At 42.3% G+C, this 18844-nt stretch overlaps 1 protein-coding gene across 1 annotated transcript in view; it reads right to left on the bottom strand.

Moving 5' to 3' along the window:
* The window catches only part of ABCB7 (ATP binding cassette subfamily B member 7), a 53492-nt gene extending 35889 nt beyond the window's left edge, over positions 1-17603 (bottom strand). Inside the window, exons 1-2 of the mRNA XM_080989798.1 lie at positions 17403-17603; positions 5369-5446 (exon numbers count right to left, since the gene is read on the bottom strand). Of these exons, the coding sequence (XP_080845924.1) occupies positions 5369-5446; positions 17403-17561 (237 nt within the window). The 5' untranslated portion in view covers positions 17562-17603. The remainder of the gene's footprint in view (positions 1-5368; positions 5447-17402) is intronic.
* Positions 17604-18844: the final 1241 nt, after the last annotated feature.

The following is an 18844-nucleotide window of genomic DNA, read 5'->3' as shown; positions in this document are numbered from 1 at the left end:
CAAGGATCAAACAGAAAGGGATGGAGGGCTGTATTTTGTCCCCCTTGGCCTGAGATTTCCCACCATTGTAGTACATCAACACATAAAGCAATTACTCGCATGTATTTTATTTGAACACCCATGAGGTGTTTAACCTGCTTACAAATGTTTCAGATCTTAAGTAGTATAATTAAAAACAGAGGAAAGGAATAGTAATAATCCAAACAGCACCTAAAATATAAATATAATAAAAGCCCTATGAAATAATATAGGAATTATTCTGAGCAGCAGCAGCATTCTTCAGAGAACCAAGTATCCTCTGAAAGAAATACCCTGAACTCCATTTGGTGAAAATTAATACTATAGTTTTATTGCTTTTGACCAAAGACCACTGCAGCTTTCCAAAGAAAATAAATTTCAGAACTACAAACTCTAAAAATGTATCATAACTGAAGCTTGATGAACTAGTATCACAGAGTTTTTTACTCCAGGTCTTCCATTTTCAAGTAAAGAGAGAAATGCTACATTTAGAATCTCCTTTTTCAAGGTGCAACTAGGCTTTAAACAAAATGCTTAACATCTCTATTATGCCAGAACAGCAAGAGCAATTTGGCAAGCATCGTAACAACCATGTAAAGCACTTATACAGACCTTAAGAAATGCTTACAAGTGCTCTAGAAAACATTAATTCACAGCATTTCATTGCAGAAAACATCATTGATTCTGCTTTGAAGAAGGGACCTAGGTGGTTATAGTGAAAGAAACACTATAAAGGAAAATATAGCAACGTGTCTTGAATAAATATTCAGTCAGAGATCCCAGGCCACATAATATGTGGATATATCAAACCTAGGCTGAGTTAATGCTTTTTGAAAGCTTTAAATATGCATTTCACTATTTGTACTTCTTTAAAACCACTCCCAACTGTAATTCTTGGGATTGGGGGTAGAGTGGGAAATACATCTCAAATTCTAAAATCCATGTTCTATGGTCCAATTTGGGCTGCAAATCTGTGTTCCAGGGTATTTGTTCCATGTAGGTACTGTAAACACTTGATAGTAGTAGTAATATTATTAGAAGGCTTTATTATTTATTGACTTTATATACTGTCATTTTGCCAGGGCACTCTAGGTGCTTTGCAATTCTACAATTTACAACTTTCCCACTCACTCTGAAGCAAGCCCAAACACACACAAACAACTCCCTCTCCCAGCCTGCCTCTTTCCTTCTCACAGGGCAGAATGGTGTGTCCCCCTGAGAGGGGAGAGGACAGTCTCAATGGCACAGCCCTGATGGTGTCTCATGGTGTTTAGCAGCAGTATGAAAATGCCAGGATCATGTAGAAACAGAAGAAACATTCATAGATTTAAAAATGCTCAGAAAATGAGCATCCCTATAATGTAGCTATGAGACCCCAATATTAAAGGCTACCAGTAAGTTTAGATAAGTAGCTACCATTTACAACATGCTATTTCTTCCATCATTTCATTTTAAAAGGATTTTTTGTTTTTTTTACTTTGTGAAGTAGGTAAAATGAAGCATTAGATTGTAACTCCTCTATATATTGTTTCATGTGGAAGCAAGACACAAGACCAAACATTACTCCATTTGTTTTAGTCGACAGCTCAGGCTTGAAGGACAATATGACAAAGTGGAGGTATGTAAATGCATTTCAGAACAATCTGAATTTTGACCACAAAAATACATTAGAATTTTAATCATATGTTTCTTCTCTGAATAATCAATGTAAAAAAGAAAGAGAACGAGAGCAAGAAATGCTCATTGGTTTGCTTCAACTTTAGTAGAGCTTGCCTGGCAAGCATCTTTATGAGCCACCACAATCTCTCTCAAAACTATCTTCATCCAATCCCTGCATGTAGGGAAGAAGGTTATGCTTCCAACTATTTGCCCATATGATCTTGACTAACGAAAGTAGACAGAACAGGAGTTACTTGTGCTGACAGCGAGTGACAGTGGCCTGCATTAAGAATACTTTGAGATCATTGTTTATGGGCAGCCCGGTGTTGTTCCACATTTGGAAAATATCTGGTTGCCATAAAGGTTTGTGCCACTGGACATTTATACAAGATGTGGAAAGAGATGCAGAGCTGTCCACATTTCTCAGAATTTTTCATTGTTTTGTGTATAGAGCCTAAGCAATTTGATGGTGCTTGTCATCTTGCATGGGGAATTTCAAATTCTGTTCCACTTATCTGTTTCCTGGGTCAGTGTCCTGGGCAAACACATAAAAAGGAACACTAGTGGTGGGCATGGTTAGTATCAGTTGATAGATTTTGGAAAGAAAGCCTTTTGGATTTAAGGAAAGTTCAGGGTAGTTTGGGAACTGCTAGACTCTCTAAAGCTTAGGTATAATATGTACTCTCAGCTTGGGGTAGAATCATAGAATTGCAGAGTTGGAAATGACCCAAAAGATTCATCTAGTTCAACACCCTGCAAAGCAGGCATCATCCAATCATGGTGGTGCTATTTGGGCAACAGTCCTCTGCCCACCTGTGATACCCAGCAACTGGTATTCAGAGGCATACTGCCTCTGACAGTGGAGGTAGAACATAGTTGTTGTGGCTAGTAGCCACTGATAGCCCTGTCCTCCATGAATTTGTCTAATTCTTTTTTAAAGCTATCCAGTTGGTGGCCATAACTGCCTCCTGTTGGTTTGTGTTCCATAGTTTTAACTATGTGCTGTATGAAGTACTTCCTTTTATCTGTTATGAATCTTCCAACATTCAGCTTCATTGGATGTCCACAAATGCTAGTGTCATGAAAGAGGGAGAAAAGCTTTCCTTTATCCAGTTTCTCTGTGACATGCATAATTTTATAAACTTCTGTCATGTCACTTCTAATCTGTTTTTTCTCTAAACCATAAAGACCCAAATGCTGCAACCCCTCCTCATAGGGTGTTGTTCAATTTCCTTGATCATGTTTGTTGCCCTTTATTGAGCCTTTTCCATCTCTATGGTATCCTTTTTGAGGTGAGACGAAAAGAACTATACACTGTATTCCAGATAGGGTAGAACCATAGATATGCAAAATTGTATTACTGACTGTATAATATATTGGGATCATGTACAATAAAGGTAAAGGTAAAGATACCCCTGCCCGTACGGGCCAGTCGTGTCCGACTCTAGGGTTGTGTGCCCATCTCACTTAAGAGGCTGGGGGCCAGCGCTGTCCAGAGACACTTCTGGGTCACGTAGCCAGCGTGACGAAGCTGCTCTGGCAAGCAGGCACCAGCGCAGCACACGGAAACGCCGTTTACCTTCCCGCTATAAAGCGGTACCTATTTATCTACTTGCACTTAAGGGTGCTTTCGAACTGCTAGGTGGGCAGGAGCTGGGGCCAAAGGATGGGAGCTCACCCCGCCGCGGGGATTCGAACTGCCAACCATATGATCGGCAAGCCCTAGGCACTGAGGTTTTACCCACAGCACCACCCGCGTCCCAATATCATGTACAATATACTGTCAGCATCGCCCTAGAGCCAGTGCGCCAACTGGACTCATGCACCTCAACCCCGACTGGGCTAGGCGAGCTGGGTAGCACCGCCAGAGACCTCCTTTCTCACAGGAACAGGTCACAGTGCTGTGGACTCACAGCTTAGAGCTGAGAGCACCGGATTCACTGTCTCAGTAATACAGTCGTTGCGCAGCAGAGTTTTGCAGAGTCTTGCAGAGTATAAACCACTCGGAGAGCAGCTCTGTAGAATATCTTCCTTTTATTCTGTAACTACAACTATGATACAAAACTATATACAGAGCTGAATATTCTAAGCATAAATCAATGCTACACTGAGAGTCTGCAGCTGCTCTAACAGCAATCTTATCTCTAGGATCTCCAACACTCTCACTCTCTCCGATACACTGACTGACTGACTCTCTCTCACACACACAGATATGTTGCTGGGCAGAATAAGTAGATAGGCAGGACACGCCTCCTTCTCTCTGGAGAGTCAGCAAAGACCATCAGGAGATGATCAGGAGATTCTTGGGTATGGGAGGGGTGAAATCTCCTCATATACTAGCATAAATAATGAACTAGACAAGGACCAATAAAATTGGTACTCAATCCAGATAAAGACAAAAGTACTGCTGCTGGGTGGTTTGTCTAGTTGAAACTGCACTTCCCCTGAAGCTTGTGGATGTTTATAAAATCCAATAACATTCCTGGAGGCCCATATGGCCTCTATGGCATGTAGTAAGCTTTCACCAGTTAGGACTCTTACGTAAACTGCAGCCCTTCCTAGACAGAAACAGGTTAGCCAGTTACTCAAACTCTGGTAATGCTCCAGGTTAGACTACTGTAATTTACACTACATGGGACTGCCTTTGAAGACTATTTGAAATTTCAGTTAGTTCAAAATACAGTGGTACCTTGGTTTGCATACATTTTGGATTACAAACACATCAAACCCGGAAGTGCGTGTCCCGGTTTGCAACCTTTTTTTTTTGGATTACAACCCATTTTTTTTTTATTACGAACAAATTTTTTGGGGAGGCCTCATTGGCGAAAGCACGCCTTGGGTTACAACCTGTTTTGGTTTACAAACAGACCTCTGGAGTGGATTATGGTTGTAAACCAAGGCTGTGACAGTGAGTGAGAACATGCCTTGCCAAAATTCCTCCATAAGATCCTAGCCTATTTCCAATCACAAATGGAAGGGCTAGTGCAGGGGTCAGCAAACTTTTTCAGCAAGGGGCTGGTCCACTGTCCCTCAGACCTTGTGGGGGGCCGGACTATATTTTCTTTGGGGGGGGGGAATGAATTCCTATGCCCCACAAAAAATGCAGAGGTGCATTTTAAATAAAAGCACACATTCTACTCATGTAAAAACACCAGGCAGGCCCCACAAATAACCCAGAGATGCCTTTTAAATAAAAGGACACATTCTACTAATGTAAAAACACACTGGTTCCCGGACCGTCTGTAGGCCGGATTTAGAAGGCAATTGGGCCGGATCTGGCCCCCGGGCCTTGGTTTGCCTACTCATGGGCTAGTGGTATGGGACCTGGATAACTGAAGGATTGCCCATTTCAACATTAGCCTGCCCATTTACATGAGTTATGCTCAGAAGCTCTTATTTGGTTGTCTCAGCTGCCTGAGGTGAGATGGGTTGAGGCAGGGACTTCTCAGTTGTGGTGCCTGTTTAAGGAATATTTTCCCCAGTGAATACTTTTTGGCACCTATTATTAATATAATGTTCATGGTGCACGTGCAGAATGAAAGAAGAACAGTCCCTAACCAGTGAATAGGATTCTTCTTCTTAAGTTATAAGATAAAAGTTATGCAGATTAAGCAAAATGTATGGCATACATCAGAAGATGGTCTAGGCAGGTTGTTGTTTTTTCTTCACTAACAGAAGAGCTCAATCCTACCTTTGCAGCATCCAATAGTTGTCTTGAAGAGGATCTCCCTGAACTTTGCCATGGGAGTTGATTTAATATTGGTGGAATCTGAAAAGGATAAAAGAGACTCTGGTACATAAGAGCACAAAGTCCATGAACAGATAATACTCCAAGCATTTCATGTGCACATCCTAGCACACTTAAAGACCATTTGCTTCTGGAAAGGAACAAAAGAATATATGAAGACTACTGACTGGGGAGCAGGTGTAAAATAAAATGTGTCTAACTATTTAAAATGCTAAATGGCAATGAACCTTCCCCTTCTTTCACTTGTATTTCCACCAGGCTTGTGTTCTTTTGTGTTCTGGAAGGCCAAGTCTCTTCCAGCTTAATCTTTCCTTCCCCTTATACCATGTGAATTTAATTTTTTTTAATAACTCATTTCTTCAGAGCATATTTTCATGCTCTTGTACTTGCTATGATCTATATACAAAACCCAGGCTAGGGATTTTGACTCCCAGGTCTGGTTTGCGCATCTCATTAAACCACAGTGCATATAAACCACAAGAGGGGAGAGAGCTCTTTCACTTGGGTCCTGCTCTTGGCTTCCCATTGGGGCATCTGGTTGTCCACCGTGAGAACAGGGTGCTGGACAATGGCTATGTCCTATTTGCATGGTCAGAGGCAGCAATATTTCTGAATACCAGTTGCTAGAAACCGCAGGAGAGGTAAGACCTGTTTGTGGGTTTCTCATAATGGGCATCTGCTTAGCCTCTTCAAAAACAGGATGCTGGACTAGATGAGTCTCTGCTTTGATCCAGCAAACACTTACCTTCTTGTGTGCTGACAGGTGCTTCACTCCTTCCCCACTACTGCTGCTAGGGAAAAAGCCATGGTCTGGCTTGTCATGTAGTCCAAACCCAGGCTAATGATTTGTGTTCTCCAAACAAACCATAAATAGTAAGCCAAGAGCAAACCTTGGCTTCTACTTGACCAGTCAGACAACAGCTTGTCCCCCAGCAGCAGCATGCTGCTCTTTCATGCTCTGGTTAATGTGGTATGTGAACAAGGACATAGAGGACTTGTCTCAAGGTAGTTCCTCGCCAGTTCTTTAAAAAGGCTAGCAGGTAAGACCCTAAGAAAAACCAACTATATTGATCTCTCCCTGATGAAGGGTAGAAAAACACCCAAGAGGAAAAAACAAACAAGCGCCATCCCCTTTATATTACTGGAAATAACAATATAAAAATGTATAATAGTCATAAGAACTTTGCTTTTGTTCTTTTAATTATATCTGGGGTTTTTCCAATCAAACACACTGAATTTCCACTCCCTCTGAATTTTCTTTGTTTCTTGGGTGTTTGTGCTCAAACTTTGGGTTATCAACAAATATATGGATTTTCTGCTGAACAGCATGGATTACATTGTTAGCAGATCTCCTTGTTACCTCACTGTAGGGCCGTTGTTCATTATCCTTGACTAGTAAATACCCCTCTTACATGCTTATTTTATACACATTTCCTGGCAAGTCCCATCAATCCTTGTGGTAGTTTCTAATGTGTAATGGGTTTAGGGTCAGGGGATGGTAGCCAGTTGCGTACTTGTCATATTAACCTCATATAACCCAGGGATTCTCAAACTGACCTTAACCTATGACTGCGGGCATGATCACAGAACAATCATTTTTCGTATATATCATATTCCACATAAGATGACATGTTGTTAACCATGCTGCTGTCTGCATTTCAGAACCCTGGTCCAGTTCACATTTTTCAGATGATGCAACTGTGTCAAATATGTTCTAGCAGAAAAGCTATGGTGTGTAATGTGTCCTTTCTTTATTTCTTTTACTGTGGCTCATAACTCTATTGTAAGAGATATTTACATTGCTTAAAGACAGTATTATTTTGACAAACCCAGGCTACTTTGCTCCCTAGTCTATTATCCTCAAAGAGCATACAAACTGAAGACAAACCAGACAAAACATTTAAAAGACAGTGGTACCTCAATTTTCCAACGTTATCTATTCCGGAGTTCTGAGTTCTGAAACATTTGAAAACCAAAAACTCAAAATGGAAGCCTCAAAACGGAAAACTCAATATGGAAGCCATGTTTCATGTTCAACTTCCGAGGCACGTTCAAAAACAGAAGCATTTATTCCTGGGTTTATGGTGTCCGAAAACTGAAATGTTTGTCAATGGAGACGCTCGAAAACCGAGGTACCACTGTATTTTAAGCCTGAATGTCTGCAACATGAAAGTTAAACAGGGCTGGAAAGCACTTAAATTTGTATTTAATTGTGTATTGGTTGAATATATGAGAATAACTTACTACGTATTTCCCCCCACACTTGTCAAAAGCACTGAAGAATCCTTCTACGCAAGCACTAAATGTAAATGAAGTGGTTCTAATGTATATGATCTACTAATATGGGACCTATACTCCAAAGGTCTCAGACACTGTATTGTGTGTGCCTGTTGTGCCTGAATTTATTTATTTATTATGATAAGCTTGCCAACGAAGTTCTGCCAAAGTGATCCCAAAGTGTACACTGTTTGATCATGCTATTACTTTTTGTGGAAATGTTCCTGGAAACAATGAAGGACAGACTGCATAATATATATGCTCCTGCTATGCCTCTGATCTACTTTCAATTCCTTGAACGTGGCAATATTTAATATGACAGTAAACACACAGATGATGAAAATTGTATTTACCGTATTTTTCACTCCATAGGGCGCACCGGACCATAGGGCGCACCTAGTTTTTAGGGGGGGAAATCAAGAAAATTGATGTGGGGATCCGTTTTGCAGCACAAGGCTAGGGTTAGGGGGGCTGAAGTGACGGAGCCCCAGACCAACCAGACATCTTCCTTCCAAATCGGCTTGACAAAACCAAGCGCTGCTTTGCAAGCGACACAATGTATGTCTGCACTGATCTTTTTGCCGTCTTAAGTCGTGTTTGTGTGTGAAAATCATCCCCAGTGCAGGTGGGATAACAGCAGCCAGAATTTGGGGCTGCAGAGAGGAAGGAAACAGACCATGTGGGGAGCGGGATTTAAATCCACACTCACGCACTTAAACCCCCCCCCGTAAACGCTGCTAATAAAATCCCCTAGCATTGCAGTGGGTTGGACTAGATGACCTTTGGGACCCCTTCCAACTCTACAATTCTATGATCGAAGTCGGACTTCTATAATTCTATGCTTCCCCTGTGGCTGCTTCAAAGTTTTAAAAAAAGAAAGTCGGGAGATCCCATTGCGGCTATTCCGCGTCTGCTTTCCTGGCTGCCTTCGCCACCTCCCCCTGCAAAAAAGGGGCCGCTTCTTCTCCAGGAACCCCCCTCCCCCAGCGGGCAGGGGCGACGTGTTTTGGCGTTTCCCTCGTCTTGCCCCCCCCCACCTCGCCTTTCAGGTTCCCTCGCTCCCTCCCCCGGCCGTTTCTGCGGTGGGTGCTGGCGGGGCTTTCCGCCGTTCCTTGGAAGAGCAATCCCCCCATGGCGGCGAGGGAGAGGGGCGGTGGGAGCGCGCGTCTACGTCGTCGTCTGGTGGAAGGGAAGCGGCCTCACCGCCTTTAAATGGCATTGCTTGTCATCTGAGCATGCTCCTGTGTGGGCAGGCGAGAGAGAGAGCGTGGCATGAGGACACCAGTGGAGCGCGCGCATCTTTCTGCCAGTCGCCGCCACCAGCAGGATTTACCCTCCTCCCCAGATCACTTTTGTGGCTGCAAAGCGGCAGAAGCCACCCTCTCGCCCCACCTCCAGCGGCTTTCCCACCTTTTTCGCCCGGGTCTCCCTCGCATTAGAGAGAAATGCCTCAAGGCAGCGAAGAATAAGCAGCAGCACAAAGTGAGACCCAAGTGCAAGGAGCTCTTCGGGGTGCTGGTTTTCTGGCGCGCGCGCTCTTTCTCGACGTTCCCTTTTTTGCTGCTTTTCTCTTTTCCCCGCTTGATGGCTGCCGCCACCACCAAGCCCACGGAGCTGATGGGCATCTGCTCGAGCTACCAGGCGGAAATGCCGCAATTCGTCTGCATAGCCGAAGAGTTCCCTCAGCCCACCCAGCCGGCCAAGCTGCCTCGGGGCAAGTGCGCAGACCCCGCCAGTCGTGCTTCAAGACGCAGCTCTCCTGGCTTCAGCAAAAGGAACCCGAAGCCTTTGGAGTGCAGCCCGAGTTCCCACTGCACTCCAAAGGCCTCAGGTGGCTATCCCTGAAGCCTGGAGAGCGAGAGGGGTCAGTGCTCACCGACCCCTCTCGCTCTCCATTTGCTCCATAGGACGCACACACATTTCCCCTTCATTTCTGGAGGGGAAAAGGTGCGTCTTTCCCCTCTTTGGAGGGGAAAAAGTGTGTCTTATAGAGCGAAAAATACGGTAGATTAATTTGTTTTACAAAACTGAAGAATTTTTCTGCACACTTTGGCCAAAACAGATTTAAGGACATATTCTTATATCCATATCTTTCAATACTTCGAGTATTATAGCTACTTTGGAGAGAAAAATAGGCACACCTATTTATCTTAGTTCAGTGCCTATTGTTTCAACTGTTCTATTTAAAATAAGTTAATTAGCTAAAAACTATGTTAATTTACTTGAACATATTCTAAAAGTTCATCATTTTTTTTATTTGGATAAAGATTAACCAGTGGTGAGGTAGCAGAAAGCAAATATAAATGATCATAAAACTAGAAAGGCTACAAGAAATAATACTATGTGGCCAAGTTGGCATCATGCTATATCTCTAATTTAATCATGCTATATCTCTATTAAGGAACCTACCCTCAGCATTTGGACAGCTCCACACAGGACTCTGCACTCAAGACTTTGCTTCAGCGCTTTCCCCTCAAATAGCCTATTATTATTATTATTATTACTACTACTACTACTACAACTACTACCCTGCTTTTTTCCCTGACGGGGCACAAGGCAGCTTATAGTTAAAAACAAGAACCATACAAATAATTACAATAAAAACAGGCACCAGTTCTTTAATTTAAAGCAGTTCCAAAAGTCTGTTGGAACAAGAAAGTCTTCGCATGCCAGCAGAAGTGCAAGGTGGAAGCCAGTCTAACTTCTCTTGGGAATGAGTTCCAAAATCTGGAAGCAGCCACTGATCTAACTCAGCAGCTTCATTGTTTTCAGAGCTGGGACTCACTTTTTACTCAAATATGCATTTGGGGACGTATTTGGAGCCCTGCTGGATCTGACCAAAGGTTCATCCTGTACAACATTTGTTTTCACAGTTGCCAGCCAGATGCCTATGCTAAGAATGCAAGCAGGGCATGTGCACAACAGCACCCTCACCACTTTTGATTTCCATCAATGGGTATTCAAAGGCTGATACTGGAGGCAGTGAACAGCCACTGATATAGCCTGTGGGTTACTTATGTGATGCTAGGTGAAGTAGTACTTCCTTTCATTCTGTTTTCCCCCCTAAGCAAAGTAATTCATTAAACGTCATTAATTAAACCATGAGTATAATTTGATGTAACAAATATTCTTAAAAGCCTAAATAGTTATTCAACTGCAACTATGAATTTTGACTTATAAACTTATACTAATCTAGTCTAAATAAATATTCATAATTGAGGCTAGGGGAGGATAGAATCACTGAACAAATGTCAATAAAACAGATAGACAAGGGTTGAAACTATCGAGCAGTACTACAAAGCAGATAAACTGGAGAGGATATTGTACACTGACTAGTTTGCAAAAAGGCCAGAGCAAATAATTTACTTTCTGGAAAGCATTTCAGAGTACAAAATGTGCCAAGAATGCTAAAGGTGTAATTAGTTGTTCCAGTTATTGAAACAGTCACTTACAGAGCCTGAGAGTGAACCTTTAGTAAATTGGAATGTTGATTTTACCAATGATTGGTAAATGTTGGTATATGAAGTATTTGTGAGGTAGTAACTGTTTCAAGTTTCTTTTCAAGACTAAGATACTCATCTACTTGTTTGAATCAACCCACAAATGCAGAGTATGGTAGTGACAAGATCCATATATTTTAACTCACCTTCCCTCCAAAGAACTTAAGTTAGTGTACATGATTCCCTAAGCCCACCCACCCCCACTCATTCTGTCCTAATGGCAACCCTGTGAAATGACTAGACTAGGACCACATTCACACCACATATTTAAAGAACTATGACTCCACTTTAAAGATTTGTGACTTTCCAGGAATTCTGGGATGTAGAATTTGTTAATGGATAAAATGCTCACCTATTAAAAATCTAAAAGCCTGAGCAAACATGTCTATCTTCACATGACACTGAAATGACAACAGTACTGGCCCCTGACATATCTGTAAGGAGGGGGAATTCCACAAACAGGGTGGTGGCACAGAGAAAGCTCAGCCTCCCCAACAGAGGAATGTGAAGAAGAGATCTGTCCGCTGGTCTTAAAGTTTGAGCAGACTGATAGATACTACTTCAGGTGTTCAGGTACCAAGCTGCTTAAGGCTTTAAGGATATACTTAAGCCTCTTGAATTGGGCTTGAAAGTGAATAAGCAGCTAATGCAGTTATTTGACAATTGGTATAATATTGTTACAGATCTGGGTTAAAAGAGTTTGGGGGTGCAAGGGCATCCATAACTGCTAGTTAGTGCATGTCAGAAATAAATAATGTGGTAGAATTTAGCTGATTTTTGGAGAATAAAGGGAAGATGCAAGATGTTAGATTTAAAATACAAGCTGAATCAGTTCTCCTGTTCAGGAGACCACTGGTAGTGATATCATTAAGAACACAAGGAAAACTACGTGGTGGGCCATTAAAGAACAATTGACCATGCAGGTGCTGTCCTTCCCCCAGCTGTGTGTTAGTTACAGTTAGAAGAAATAGCAGAACTAGGAGGGGGATGTTACAGGAAGCAAAGGAAAAATGTGTCCTTTTTAAAGAAACAGAGGTCTGGAGAAAGTGGGAACAAACAGATGGAAGGGGAGGTATTTTTTGGCAAGGTGTTCTGGAAACAAGGAGGGGTGGGGGACTCCATGCAATGCTGACAAGAGGAGGCTGCACTGAGAGACTGGGGGCCATGACTGGCTGCTGCTTTGGACCCAAACTCACTTGAAGCTATTGAAAGACGCCATCAGGGACACTCTTGGGGGATAATGTTCTCTGCCCCCTCCACTGAAGGCTTTAGGTGTAAATAAGTGTAAAATAAACCACATTTTTTAAGGACAGTAGTCTCCGCTGTGCCTCGGTCTCCCAAGAGAAACACAACACTGGGTGAGCACCAGGAACCCTCTGGAATCTTGCTACAACTTTGCAGAGATTGGGGGTGGTACGCAACCTTTGTAACAATATGATCTCTCTTAGCTATACCAGTCAAAACTCTGGCAGCAGCATTCTACACTAGTGGCCAAAATTGTAGAAACCTTTTGGAGAAAGTGTATTTTCAAAGTCTGGTGGCTCCTAACACGACTTTCTTTTCGAGTAATACCATAAAATTATATATCAATGGAAAGATAATTTAATGAAGAATGTAATACAATGAAGTTTGTTCCATTATCTGTATTCTACCAAAAGTTATAGCCAAATAACCAGAAAAAGGAGTGTTTAGAGAGCCAATCAGGTGTCATCTTGTTTTGGCAATAATGGCTCATAACACCACTTTTTTGGGAGTAATATCATAAAATTATATATCAATGGAAAGATAATTTAATGAAGAATGTAGTGCAATAACTTTTATGAAGGATTATATATTACAACATAAATAAGGACATTTGTCAGTGTGTTTTGTGATTGCTATCAAGTTGGTTGGGGGTTTTTTGTTCTTTCATTTATTGAGCTTGTAAAACATAATAAAATTAAAGGAATGGTGCAAAGACTTGACTGGTCACCCAGAAAGTACTATGTAAAACAGTACTACTAAGTGAACAAGGCTACAGTTATGAAGAAAGTAGAAGAAAAATTGGTGGAAACTTAACCAAAGTTGGCATTTCTAAATTTCTGAAGAGGTATGAGGAGACTCAGTCACTACAAAATCAGACTAGTAAAGGCAGGAAAAGGTGCACAACAGCAAGTGAATATAGAAGAATTGAGAGACTGTGCCTACATGACAGAAGAAAATCATCTGGGTGTATACAAGATGACATGGCACAATGTAATGTAAAGCTGAGTGCAAGGATTGTTCGGCACAGAGTGCAGGAATATGATCTAAATGCTAGAATTCCAAGGAAAAAGCCATTGTTATCTCTCAAACAAAGGTTGAAAAGATTAAACTGGGCTAAAGCGCATGTTAACTGGACAGTGGAACAATGGGGCAGTGTTATTTGGAGTGATGAGACCAAAATCTCCTTGCTTGGTAGTGATGGCATGAAATATGCGAGGAGGAGAATCGGAGATTTACATCCTACTTGCATTACACCTACCGTGAAACACCCAGTTAGTGTTATGATCTGGGGTTGTATGACAGCAAAAAGTGTGGGCAGAATTTGAGTCATTAATGGGAATGAAAATACCCCAAAATACATAGCCCATACCTGAACTCAATAAAAAATCTATGGAGCCAACTAAAGAAACTTGATGGTTGGAAGCAACCCAGCAATAAAACCCAATTAACAGAGGCAATAATTCAATCTTGGTTTCACATTATTACAGCTGTAGAACTAAAAAACTTGGTTCACTCCATGGGAAGGCCAAAGGTTACCCAACTAAGTATTAACTGACATGGTGAGAATTTTTGTATATCTCATTTTTTCTATGTGTCTCACGTTTCTTCTTTATAACTGCTGTTGTAATAAACAATCCTTCATAAAAGATACTGCATTGTATTCTTCATAAAATATATTGCATTACATTACACTCATGCTAAAGTTCAGTTCATGCATCCACCTGATCCTTTACCAACCTATTTTTGGCCAACTAAGAATGACTGCTGCTGGGTGCCCTATGAAAATATAATCAGAGAAGTTCCATTTCCTTCATCATCAACTAGGAAGGATGTATGTCATAGACGGTAAGGTCCACAAACAAGTGCAGAAATTGGAAAAAAAGTATGATGTAACCTTTCACTACAAAGGTAAGCTAACAGTGAAATAATGTAAAAATAACATCAGATGACAGTGTAACATAAGAGAGTGCAATTTTAACTATTCTCACGAATGTGTGAGTTATTTCAGGCTCAAAGAGACCTTAAACCTGTACACACACAAATATATATATATATATTTGTTTAAAAAAAATACTTCAAAATCAGTTTATTTTATAACCACAAAAACACACTTATTTATAAAACATAAAAAGTACATGGTTAGCCCATTCTATAAAAAAAAAGGTATGATACATGTGTTAGTTGTGGTTTGCACGCTATGGCTTATTGAACCTACCGAGGTATAAAATGACTAAAATTCACTATGAATGGTCGGTGACCCTTTTCTGTTGCACTTAATACCATTTTTATACCTTATTTTGAAAGAGACAAAAATTAGCTTTATTTTGATACCCAAATAAGCCCAATTGGTTGAAAAATAAGCAGAACAGGAGGTTTTTTTCCTAAACAGAAATCGCATTAGCCTAAATCAAGCAAAAATTGAAATGTTAAAAAAATTCTCCTGCGCCCAATTTTGGACCAAAAAAAAAAAAAAATTTTATTTGAGGTTATCTCATAAGTATCTACAGAAAAAAAAATTTTGAAGAAAATCTGAGTCGTGAGAGCACGGTTGAGTATTAAAATCAGGTGATTTGGCGTGGAATGACCCTTATATGTACTTTTGTTTTGTGATCTATTTCTTAAAATAAACAATATCACAATAAAGGTAAAGGTAAAGGGACCCCTGACCATTAGGTCCAGTCATGGACGACTCTGGGGTTGCGGCACTCATCTCGCTTTATTGGCCGAGGGAGCCGGCGTACAGCTTCTGGATCATGTGGCCAGCATGACTAAGCCGCTTCTGGCGAACCAGAGCAGCGCACGGAAACGCCGTTTACCTTCCTGCTGGAGCAGTACCTATTTATCTACTTGCACTTTGACGTGCTTTCGAACTGCTAGGTTGGCAGGAGCAGGGACTGAACAACGGGAGCTCACCCCGTTGCGGGGATTCGAACCGTCGACCTTCTGATCAGCAAGTCCTAGGCTCTGTGGTTTAACCCACAGTGCCACCCGCTTCCCTAATATCACAGTAGATAAAAGTAAATGTCATGTGAAAAACAAGTAAAAGGTGATACATTTTTAATTTTGACGGACAGGATTGATACATTTCTCTTTCTTCATTGGTCTCCTGTCAGTTTCCATTAAAGGGGAAACCTCCTTCTACACTTAATAATTAAAATTTATGTGAATAGATACCCAGGGTTACGTAGAGTGTATTTATTAAATTTATAGCCCAAATCTCCTCCCTAAAAGGTGCCCGGGGAGCTAACAATATAAAATCTGATGAAACCCTATTCATTATAAAATCACAGAGCCTACGTGTACCCATCACCTTCCAAAAGTCTGGACAAATGTCCACCACAGAGAAACCCCTCTCACATATGCAGCCTCCTAGACATCCATAGCAGTGGTATTACAAGAAAGGTATATTCTCTCATTGTAAAATGCAGTTTAAAACACATGGGAAAAAGTGTCCCTTCAAGAACATGGTTCCCAGGGCTAGGTCTGTACAGTGGTACCTTGGGTTAAGAACTTAATTCATTCCGGAGGTCCGTTCTTAACCTGAAACTGTTCTTAACCTGAAGCACCACTTTAGCTAAAGGGGCCTCCCACTGCCGCCACGCCTTTTGCCGCCGCCCGATTTCTGTTCTCATCCTGAAGCAAAGTTCTTAACCCGAGGTACTATTTCTGGGTTAGCGGAGTCAGTAACCTGAAGCGTCTGTAACCCGAGGTACCACTGTATTAGAATTATTTTAAGATGTTTTAATTGATTGTTTGTGTTTGCCGCCCTGGGCTCCTTTGGGAAGAAGGGCAAAATAAAAATGTTAATATGATTATTACTATGTAGGGCATCATCAGTGCTTTTTCAGGGAGTACTCAAGGATATGCAGTACCAGCACCTCTATTTTGTTTTTAAAAAGTGTGGCACTTACTGCAGTAACTTCATGGTGAGATACAGCACCTATTTTTCTAGAAAAAAAAGCACTGGGCATTATATACTAGTACCAACATTTTACATTTGCAATAAGATCCTCAATAAGGCTTTTTTTTTTTTTTGTCTGCTGACATGGCAAATGGCTGGATTGTCTGCCCCCAAAGAGCCGTGTTATTTTATTTATTTTATTGTTTGTACAATACATTGCTATTACATCTGCAGATACACAACTGCACCTCTCCCCATAAAGCCCATGTGTGGGTCTGGGCCATCTAAGTGACCAGAGGGCAAAGTTTTCTCTCACACACAGCAGCTTTTGATTTCCACACAGGCAGCAGACATTCCACCATGTGGGAAAAAGTAAAAGGGACATTACCACCGAGTCCAGCTTTTGAGAATCCACAGCTGCCCTTATCTACATAGGCCCAGGACGGTCCCGACAGCAACTATTATCATTACGAAAGAGCACTATCAGTTTGCAAAGCACCAGAGCCCTACCTAGAGGAGCTTACAACTTGGAATTCACTCCAGGAAAGAGGAGGAGGAAAGTTTCGTTGCTGTCCCTTGATCACAAACAAGTGTGATAAGAAACATTAGGAACTAGGTTTTACATAAGATCATAAGCGGAGCCTGCTGGATCAGGCCAATAGCCCACCTAGTCCTGTTCTCGCAGAAGCTAAGCAGGTGCCTATTATGGGGAAACCCGCAAGCAGGACTCGCCTCGCCTGAGGTTTCTAACAACTGGTATTCAGAAGTATTGCTGCCTCTGGCCGTGCAGGAAGGACATAGCCACTGTGGAAAGAAAGCATTGATCCTTATCACCCTCCATGAATGACCTAATCCTCTTTTAGAGACATCAGGGCTGGGACACACAGCTTCGCATTTAGGAGACTCTCGCTTGGGACACCCTCGTAACCCGCGCGGAATAACCGACCTTGGTCCCCTCAGGACGTTCCCCGCCCCTCAGCCTCCCCTCAACCCTCCCGCGGCGGAGCGAGCCCACCTCTCCGCCCGCTAGCCCGCCTCAGTCCCACCGGCGCACCTGCGATATCCTCCGGGGCGGACGCCCCCACTTCCACGAGTGAGCTCCCGCCGCCGGCCGCCACAGCAGCGAAGCCAGCAGTAGTCTATGCCGCGGAGAAGCAGCCGCACCGGGCGAGATGCCCGGTGCCGCCGCCGACAGAGCCCTCAGCGCCGCCATGTTGGCGAGCACAGAAAAGTGGGGAAGAAGAGTCGCGGGGCGCCGGAGGACAGGAAACGGAGCCGAGGATAGAGAGAGAGGGGAAGGAGAGGCACCGGAAGTGGGTGGAACGCGTGGCTGGAGACAGAAGCCGCGTTGGGTCACCTCGGGCCCCTGGTAACGCATCTGCTTGGTCTACCCCGCAGGGTAGGATGTAGAGGTGGTGGAGAGGAGAACCATGGGTGCACAACCCTTATTTACTTTTATTCATTAATCCGGCTCTTCGGAGATCAAATAATAATAAGAAAAACGGATCCCAAATACTGTAGTTGGTTCCCAATGTAAGTGGCTAGAACTGCCTTTCTTCACCTTTGAAACCCAGACGTTGTTGAACTACAACTCCCACTAGCTAAGAGGAAGGGCAGTATATAAATGGAATAAACAAATAATAATAAAAGTAAGTGAAGCAGGGAGACCAAACTGGTTTCTTGCTGGAATCAGTAACTATTTAAAAAACCCCAATAACCTCAGTAGTAACAAAAAATAAGTTTCTTAGGCACTGGGGAGGGGTAACCTTATTTAAATGTCTCAGGACCACAGTACCTCATGGGCCACATTTCTCTATACGAACCTACCCAGACCCTGAGATCATCCTCTGAGACTTCATGGTCCTCCTCTACAGGAAGCAATACAAGAACGGGCATTTTCTGCAGTGGCTCCCCATTTGTGGAACACTCTCCCCAGGGAGATTTGGCTGGCACCTTCTACACTTTTAGGTGCCCGAAGCAAATGTTCTTCTTCAACCAGGCCTTTGGCTGATTAACATCTAATGCCCTTTTAAATGTATTGTGGAAGGAGGAAGCTTACTAGTTCGTTTTTGTTATTATTTTAATTATATATTTTGTGTTTTTTATATTGTAATTTTATGTTATGAACTGCTCAGATCTACAGATGAAGGGTGGTATACAAATTTAATGAAGAAGAAGTTATTTCTTAGTAAATATGGATAAAGGGGGCTGGCAAAGGAAGGACAACAGGTGTCTAGAAAAACGCACCCCCTGGCTACTGAGTTCCTAAACGGCTGTATGACTGGAGGAAATTCAGTTGGTAAAGATATTTTCTTGTCCTTACACTTGCATACAAAGAGTAGTGATGGGGGAAGCTTCTCCTGATGAATTTCCACCTGTTGTGCAGTTGTTAAAGGTGTAGGAGCCCTGCTGGAGGTGCGTTGGGGAAGCTGGCAACTCAAGATAGCCAGTTCTTACTGAGATGAATTTTGAACCGGGTACAGCCTGAGCGTTATG

This window comes from Podarcis pityusensis (genome assembly GCF_964106645.2).
Source record: "Podarcis pityusensis genome assembly, chromosome: Z".
Classification (NCBI taxonomy): domain Eukaryota; kingdom Metazoa; phylum Chordata; class Lepidosauria; order Squamata; family Lacertidae; genus Podarcis; species Podarcis pityusensis.
The sequence above is the reverse complement of the archived record's forward strand: the minus strand, read 5'-3'. Positions and strand labels throughout refer to the sequence as shown.